An 8,937-nucleotide genomic window follows, 5' to 3' on the forward strand; every position below is an offset into this window, starting at 1 on the left:
TTTATAGATGGTGGAGAAGCGACACAACAATGTACTCCTGTATATGTAGGAAGTGCTCCATCTACTGGTATAATAGGTCAAAGTCCTCATGTATTATCATCATCAATGACAAATGATATGTCATCCGGAATTACGACTGGTATTCCACCTGGTGTACCACCACCAGTAGCTTACTCATTAAGTCAAACTCCTGTGTTCAGTCAAACATCTTCCTACTCTTTGATATCGCATCCGCAACCGTATACCGAAGGGCAACTACCTCTTTCAAACAGTTTAGTGTCTGTTCTTTACGGCATTTCGTCTATATCAATTAAAACGCTTCTTCATAATCGTATCAAAAATCCCGCAGATCAACAATTCTCTAATCTTACGTCCGCGGAAAATGTCACGAGTCGACCACAACCTGAAGTTCCGGCAATAGATTTGCCACCAAAATGGAAGAGTGCGACGGATAGCAGAGGTAGAACATATTATTATCACGTGAAGGAAAGAATATCGCAATGGTTACCTCCACCACCCGATCATATTGGAGTACAGCCAGATTCGTCGTCTACCTCGGAATCTAGTGATGAATCCAGTTCATCAAATGAGGATGATGAAGATATTGATGATGATCATAACGAAGATCAAAGAAACGATGATATGGAGGCAAGTAGCGTTCTAACAGACAGTTCTTTGAGCACATCCAGGCCAAATGTATCTAAAAAATTAAGTGGTCATAATCTGACTGGAAGTTCACTGCCGTTTCCCGAATCTAAGAAGAGAAGAGATGGATTGGTCCAAGAAAGAATTATTAGTGTAAGTATAATTTAGTTCTTATATTAACATGAATCCTTAATATACACAATGATTTCCTGATCCGTTATTATATGTGATGAGTCGTTAGTGTTTTGGGTTAATTTTCATCACTTTTATAAGTATACAGAAATTATTAAGTGATTCTTACACATAATTTGATGTCTTAGAAAGTATTCATAAAGTCATGTATTAACAAAATTATGTAAAAGAATTATATATATAAATGTTATAACTAATTGCAGTTTACAAAATGAGAGAAATGCGCTTTGTTATATAAAAATTCAAAACTATAAAACATTGAGTGATTTAAAGAAAAATATGTTATATACCTTAAAGTTAACATTTAAATTATAAAAGAGAAAAAATTTAAGATTGTCGATTATTCAAAAAGTTAGATTATTCCGTAACCTGAAAATGACGTCTTTTTTAACATATATGAATGAGTATAAATTGAATTATATTTTGAATATATATATTACATTTTTTAGTATATATTTTATTAAACAATTTATCATTAATATTGCCTTACAAAAATTTAAGCGTAATACACAATGTGGTCTTCGTTTTCTGTTTTTTTCTTGTTTTTGATAACTTCTTGCCTTTTTACCTCTTATCCAGTTTTTCATTTTTTGTTGCCCGAGATAAAAATTGATTTCGAAAGAGACAAGAAACACGCAAAAAGATACGCGATAAAGCAGTTAAAGAGAAGGAAAAGGCATGAGATAAATTTCGAGATAGGAAATAAAGATAATCTGCACATTGTAGATTAGATTTTACAACTAATTAGAAGAAACATTTTTTAATATTATTTATAGCATTCAATAACAAATGTAATGATAGTAATGATAGTTCGACATTTTAGCACAAAATTATTTAAATTTTAATTTTTTAATAATTAAATCCTTATAATCTAAATGGGAATGAATTAAACATAAAGAAATAAACATTTCTCAAATACTACAGAAAAAGTACTATACACAATTGGGTTATTTGTGATTCAAGTTGAACTTCCGAGGCGTTTGTCGAAGAATACGCACGAAAGGAAATTGACAACGCACCTTGTCACACAAAACTTGTTCCTTAGACATCAGCCTTTTTTTTATAGAAAAAGTCTAACGAACATTATTTAGCCAAGTGCTTTTAATACTTAAAAGAAAAGAAATACGCAGGACACGAATGACTCAGTTACGTGTACATTAAGGATTTTAAAATGTACTCTTTAAAATTTTTATAAAACATTCAATCTTAAAAAAAAAAAAAGAACTTGTTCCATTGCTTATATTACAATATTAAAAGAGGATATAATTTCATTTTTTCGCGACCGTTTAGGGATTGTTTTATTTCTATATTTTCTTATGTATTTTTCTTCATGGCAACCGAAAGTTATTATAATAATGATGCTACATTCAAGGAAAAATCGATACATTGAAATAAAAAATAAAATCCTTATTTATATTGTTAGCGGAATATTTATTAACTTTATTTTAATGTGAAAAATATTATATCCTCCTTTATCAACTAATATAACTTTAAAATTGTTATAACTTTGTCGATTTTTTAATAAATCCATTGTGATATTTATTTGTAGCCACGTAGGGAAGATGATCGTCTTGATCATAAGACGTATAAGGAAATGAAAGATAAATTACGACGACAGAAAGAAAGGACAAAACTAAAAGATCATGTTGAGAAATTAAGAAAACATAGACGAAGTAATAAATCGAAGTCTTACTCGCGACATGGAATGAACAAGTTGCAATCAACATCAGCTGAGATGTCTCCTATGTCAGAAAGGAAAATTAAAGATACATTTAGAATAAACATGGCTAATGTAATGGTTCACTTCTTAAATCCATATAGGAAAAATGATTGCAAACAAGGTAGAATAACTAATACTGAAGATTTCAAGCATCTAGCTAGAAAGGTATGTTGAGTATTTATGCATGACAGATTTATCATACAAAAGTGATCTTTATAATTACACATTTTATTACAGTTAACACATTTTGTACTTGCAAAAGAATTAAAACATTGTAAAAGCGTGGACGAATTACAATGTAATGAAAATGTTAAACATAAAGCAAGAGATTTTGTACGTAAGTACATGAGCAAGTTCGGGGCAGTGTATCAGAAAGGTACAGACGAGGATTAGCTATAATTTATAAAATGAAAAATTGTTATTTATTGCGAGCACACTTCGACTACTGCGAAATATATTTAGATAAATATATTTAGGCTCGTATGTAGATATACCTTTGTAATTGTATTATTGTAAAATAGACAAGTTTGTATATGCGTGATAAACGTTTTTTCATGATTTAGCAGTTAATAAATTTTAGCAAATTTTTAATTTCCCATATTTTATGTGTAAATTTGACATATGTTCATTTATACATGCTAACTATGCATGTATATCTTTTATAAATATTGTAACTTATATGCCAATATACACACACAGTGTAAACTATATACTCTGATAGTTGTGTAAGATTTGAACCTACCTTTCGGTATCAGTGTCTTAAAATTAATACTCAATAAAAATATTTATTTATATACGTTATGCAACTTCTGTAAATAATTATAAATGACTACTTAAGATTATAAATGAATTTTTAACTGCTTCATTGGGTTGCTGTTGTGCTTGCTGACTCACGACTTTGATATTTATAAAAACTGAAAGAACAAAAGATAAAAATATAAATTTTGCATTTATAAATTTAATTTTGTACTACCGACATTTTGTCTTTATACGTTACAAAAATGTGATGCGTGATTTTCGAAACGGAAGTAATGTAGAATGTTTTAATAAAAAAGAACTCTACATTTACTGATAATAATTGTTTTTGTGAGAATAGCGTTCTGCATTTTTGCAATAGTTCGATCTATTTATATATATGAAAATATAAATTATATATATGAATTAACGTTAACATCAGTTGATGTTGACATAATTAATTGATGTTAACATAATTTCACGTAATCATCTAAAAGCAATTTTATTGTTTCTAATTTATATAAATAATGAATGTATTCTTTAAGTAAAGAATCATAATTTTTGATTGTGAAACAATTATATTGCATACGTTTGCACCCAGTTATCAAAGCAATAAATATAAATATTCATTTTATTTTTAGTTTATTTATTATGGCGTATTATACAATATATCATTTAAATTATGAAATTTCTATATAATTTACAACTACAAAAAATACTCATTTCCACCAACGTAGATTAACTTTAATCTCGGTTCAACTTATTCTTCGTCTTTTTCTAATTCTAAGGATTTCCGGGATTAAAGTTAATCTACATTGGTAGAAATGAGCATAAATGACTACTTATACGGTTCGATTTATACCGAAGTTATAACATCGATGTCATAAAATTACCTAATCACAGTTATTCCATTCTTCAGAGGAATAGTTACGATTGGCCAGTTTTATAACACTAATATATATCTTCGACGTAAATTGAGTCGGGTAAACGTAATAAATGATACAGTTTTTTTTACTAATTATTTTCGAAGGTAATCTTAATAAACATTTACAAGAGAGGATATTAAGAGGATATTTTCAATTAAATTTTTTCTCTTAAAAATCAAGATAGTATCTTGATTTAAAAAAAAAAATTAAATGTAAATATATTGTAATATAAAAATTTGTAATGATTTGTATTAACATTTTGAAAATAGTGGTAGAAAGAATTTTTCAAATATGGCTTATTCTTATTTTAACTTGACATAATTTCTTTGTGCGATTACTTAAATCCGTTTGGATAGATCTTCACTGTTATCTCGTATTCCTCTCACCAGTCTCACTTTATGCTCTCATAGAAGATTGTTGTTCATGATTGGTCAATAACCAAACACTTCAAAAAAAAGCAATTTTATTATATTTGTGTCAATAATATACCTAATGTTGAATGCATTGAAAACGTAGGCATTATGTAAACAAATAACAGCCTTAATAACAGTGTGATAATTATTTATTTATCGTGTGATGTTTTTGTTAGATAGCCTATTACGCCAACCTCTAACCTAAAGGAGTATACTCCAAACAAGTAATTTAAATACAAGATTAAAATATAATAAAATTACATCTTTACTTAATGTAGTGATTAATGTGCAACATGATTATGTTGTGTCGGTTATTTTATTTAATTCATGTGTTAAAATAATTTGTGTGTTAAGTTATATGTAAAATTTGAACATTGCGATGTGTAATTTACACCTCATAAATATGTGCATAATGAATATACTTTAATCTTTAATTTTAGAAATTATTCGAATTATATAGTATTTTATACCTGTATAATGTTTAAATTGCTAAACATTATGTTTTATATAAATAATAGTTTCTGTACAATATCTATATTGGAGCAGTGTTTTGTAAAACTTTTTATATTCTGTGATTTTTAAGTGATAAAATATAAAATGCTCACTTTTATTTATATTTTAAAATATTAAAATATTATTTTAGTTAATTCTGAGGATTTATGTATAGTTTATTATATATATATATTATACATTATATATATATATATAATGTATAATATTTATTTATATCATATATAAATGTATATCTATAAAAATTAATACATCAGTAATTTAACAAATTTTAGGGGTCTTTATATAAAACATATTGCATTTTATATAATGGATGTGTTAGAACCAGAATTAATTTGGGTTAATGGACGCTGCTATAGATTTTATGAAAATACTGCCTGGAAAAACATTCATACATCAGCTCCATATATGGAGGATAAAGAATCAATATGTTCAAATGAGGAATCTGAAACTGATATAGAAATAATTCCTCATGATACATTGTTTAAGCATACTTTTTATGTACCCAAGTAAGAATTATTTTAAATATTATTTTATCATAATTGTAATATTAGTCAAAATTTAATAATATATAAGTATTGTTTAATATGGTAATAATTTATATTTTATCATTTTATTATAATGTTTTAGAATTTTTTACTCACACATAATTGGTACAAAAGGTTTAACACGCAAGAAATTAGAACATGACACAAGAACAACTATTGATATACCAAAAAAAGGGAAAGATGGAAACATTGGTGAAAATCATTTGATATTCCTTTAATATTTCTATAAAGCATATAATGTGCTTGAAGTATAATTTTATTCTTGTTTATTCAATGAACAACAAGGATACATATAAAATGATTATATATCATGTATATCATATATTTTACAAAATGCAGTCGTTAATATAAGAAAAATATGAATTTAGTTAATTTTTAAATATTATATATTATATAAAAATATAAATTTAAAAATTAACTAAATTCCAATTTTTATATAATATTATATATAAAAATATGAATTTAATTAATTTTTAAATATTATATATTTATTTGTAGTTATTACTGCACGGGAACGTAAAGCTATAATATCTGCAAGACATAGAATTGATTTACTAATAGAAGCCTCAAAGAAAAAGATACACTATACACACTTTTTGTCAATTCCATTAAATAAAAAAGAGATAATTGATAAATATATTTCTTTCAAGAATGATATATTGGAGAAGTATAAGAAAACTACACACAATATTGATGAGTCACTTTTTCAAAATCCATCTAAATTACACCTTACCATTGGCATGCTTAAATTATTTGATGATAATGAGAAAAAGCATGCTATCGATGCTCTCACAAATTGTAAAGAAAATATTATAGAGTAAGATATCTGACTTTATACAATAATAGCATATTATGTATAATTAATCTTGCAAAATTAAATTATATGATATTAATTGAAAATTAATATAATATAATCTAGTTTTGTAATTACATGTTACATAAATATGATAGATTGTAATTATTTCAAAAGATGTTTAAATAATTATATATTCTACTCTACAGTCCTATTCTTGAAGAAACGGGGTCAATAAATATACAGTTACAAGGAGTTGCATGTATGAATGATGATCCTACTGATGTTAAAGTTTTATTTGCACAAATTGCATCCAACGAAAAATTGCAAGAACTCGTTGATAAAGTTGCTGAATACTTTATTGACATAGGTAAATAATATATTATATATCTTATATAGAATTGAATATCTTTGAGATATATTTTATGCAATTTTGATCAAAACAGTAATTATGTTAACTTCTTTGATTATATAATTTTCTAAAAAATATTTTTATTAATATTAACTGTAATATCTCATTTATTTCATTGTACAATTTTCAATTTTAGGTTTAATGGAGAAAGAATATGAAAAAATAAAATTGCATGTCACTCTAATGAATACAACATTCAAAGATGATTACTCAGCAAGGTTTAAGGAAAGATATGACGCAAATGAAATATTAAAAGTAATAGGATTTATCTATAATTCGTTATAAAATTAGTAATAAGAAAAAATAATGACTTATTTCATGTTTTAGGTACATAAGGATATACTGTTTGGAAAAACAATATTAAATCAAATTGACATATCTGAACTTCATACTGTTACCAAAGACAATTATTATAAATCAATAGGTAGCATTACTTTTTAAGTACAGGGATATGTGCTATATAATTGTAGCAATGATCTCTTTTCATTTAAAAAAAAAGTAAGTTAGAAAAATTTATTATGTACGCGCGCGCGCACAAAGAGAGAGAGAGAGAGAGAGAGAGAGAGAGAGAGAGAGAGAGAGAAAGAAAAGTATATGTACATATAAATATAGTCATATTTTCAATAGTCTCTTTATTTTACTTTTGTTTTGTTTAATGTTTTACATATTATAACGTATACATTTTTTTTAAAATATAATTTAAATAGATCCAAAAAATTAGAGAATATATTAATTTCTATTTCATGTTTTTTATTCAATTTTATTTTACATTAATGAACATTTTATCATTTAATGATTTGAGTATTCATAAATACCTGTTCATGTATAAGAATATTTTGCAAGTTCAGATTGAGATTTAAAATTATTACAAATCTTCTAACCAACGGTTGAGTTTCGGAAATTTAATCATTAGTAATAGAAACACTATTGGTTTAAACACTATTGATTCTTTTAAGAGGTTTCAATGTAAATTAGAAAATCCTCCTGACAAAGAAAGAGGAAAGAGAAAATGTAGAAGGGTAAGGGCAAATATTTATAAAAGATAGAATCAGGAAATGCTAACAAAAAATTTTTGAGAGGAATTATATGTTCATAAAATAGTTACAAATATTGAAATATTATATAATTTCTTATATTAGAGGATAAGAAGTTATAGAGCTCAATCATTGTATTAACAAATTTATGCATAAAAATGAAATTTGCATATAAAAAAAGGTATTAAGGTTGATATACAGCGTCTTCAATAATAAAATCTAGAAAAGAATGAAGAGTAGAAGAAGAGAGGTAAATTTTATTTTAATAAAATTTTAATTTAAATAATGTAATTACAAAAAGAAATATTCAATCTTAATCGGAATAATTATCTTTCCTCGATTCGATTTTTTTCGTTGAAGGACATTGACTCTGAGTTGGCTAGAAGAAATGTCCTATTAAAAGCATCGATTCGTTATACTAGTTTCTACATGTATTGTAATTATCTACGCATTTAAAAATGTCATTTGTGTATCAGTATAACAGGCGAATCAGCTACGACATTGGTCGAATCCTAATCATGTATTTTCCTTATCAGACTGTCAATAAAATTCAGTTTCTATCTTCAGTTTTCATTAACGCCTAACCTCTTTTGTTAAATAAATTTAATTAGTATTTGGTTAAAAATAAATCAATCCCAGAATATTGAAATTCTCTAAATAATGAAACGGTGGCTACGGATAATTATTTTTTCTGAAAAGAGGATCGGATGATGTAAAAAAAACCTGTACCATTTTTAACTTGTAATTGTAAGCACACTTACAACTTATTATGTATGTGAATGATGTATATAAGATTATAAGTATTATAATTATTGATGCTTATATATGTGAAAAAAGCTTATATTTTTTATTAAATAAATTAGAAAACATAACCTCTAAAATGAATAAGTGTTTTTATTTATAATCTTAATAATAATTTAGAGAGTGTTAGAAGGTGATTTTTTTTAATTTTATTTATTTTTATACTGAATATAATAATATGGCAATAATTTTAATGTCACTTATAGAA

General features: G+C 25.7%; 3 protein-coding genes across 14 annotated transcripts in view; all 3 read left to right on the forward strand.

Moving 5' to 3' along the window:
* LOC108753289 (probable histone-lysine N-methyltransferase CG1716) overlaps positions 1-3,003 on the forward strand; it is a 12,140-nt gene extending 9,137 nt beyond the window's left edge. For 6 of the 9 annotated variants that reach the window (XM_018494757.1, XM_018494761.1, XM_018494763.1 and 3 more), the window contains 3 exons: positions 8-798; positions 2,387-2,722; positions 2,795-3,003. In XM_018494757.1, the coding sequence (XP_018350259.1) occupies positions 8-798; positions 2,387-2,722; positions 2,795-2,950 (1,283 nt within the window). In that variant the 3' untranslated portion in view covers positions 2,951-3,003. The remainder of the gene's footprint in view (positions 1-7; positions 799-2,386; positions 2,723-2,794) is intronic. The other 3 variants (XM_018494762.1, XM_018494765.1, XM_018494766.1) reach the window with 1 other exon arrangement.
* A 1,621-nt stretch (positions 3,004-4,624) lies between these two features.
* LOC108753270 (activating signal cointegrator 1 complex subunit 1) lies at positions 4,625-7,436 on the forward strand. 3 transcript variants are annotated; one of them, XM_018494719.1, is made up of 8 exons: positions 4,625-4,730; positions 4,812-4,855; positions 5,417-5,650; positions 5,772-5,881; positions 6,188-6,506; positions 6,692-6,852; positions 7,031-7,149; positions 7,222-7,436. In XM_018494719.1, the coding sequence occupies exons 3-8, from the start codon at positions 5,451-5,453 to the stop codon at positions 7,333-7,335; spliced, it is 1,023 nt and encodes a 340-aa protein (XP_018350221.1). In that variant the 5' UTR covers positions 4,625-4,730; positions 4,812-4,855; positions 5,417-5,450; the 3' UTR covers positions 7,336-7,436. The 3 variants fall into 3 exon arrangements, with proteins under 3 accessions (XP_018350221.1, XP_018350220.1, XP_018350219.1); XM_018494718.1 differs by having other exon boundaries at positions 4,625-4,855; XM_018494717.1 differs by lacking the exon at positions 4,812-4,855.
* The window catches only part of LOC108753269, a 3,997-nt gene continuing 2,383 nt past the window's right edge, over positions 7,324-8,937 (forward strand). The window contains exon 1 of one of the 2 annotated variants that reach the window (XM_018494715.1): positions 7,324-7,392. The gene's annotated coding sequence lies outside the window, so the exon portion shown is untranslated. Of the gene's footprint in view, positions 7,393-8,228; positions 8,676-8,937 lie in introns of those variants that run through there. The other variant, XM_018494714.1, reaches the window with a different exon arrangement.

Source organism: Trachymyrmex septentrionalis, unplaced genomic scaffold (genome assembly GCF_001594115.1).
Source record: "Trachymyrmex septentrionalis isolate Tsep2-gDNA-1 unplaced genomic scaffold, Tsep1.0 scaffold68, whole genome shotgun sequence".
NCBI lineage: Eukaryota > Metazoa > Arthropoda > Insecta > Hymenoptera > Formicidae > Trachymyrmex > Trachymyrmex septentrionalis.

Coding starts and splice junctions, on each gene's coding strand:
- LOC108753270 (XM_018494717.1), top strand. CDS start 4,711: ATGTTGAATGCATTGAAAAC. Junction 6,507..6,691: donor TGTAAAGAAAATATTATAGA/GTAAGATATCTG, acceptor TCTACTCTACAG/TCCTATTCTTGAAGAAACGG. Junction 7,150..7,221: donor ACGCAAATGAAATATTAAAA/GTAATAGGATTT, acceptor TTCATGTTTTAG/GTACATAAGGATATACTGTT.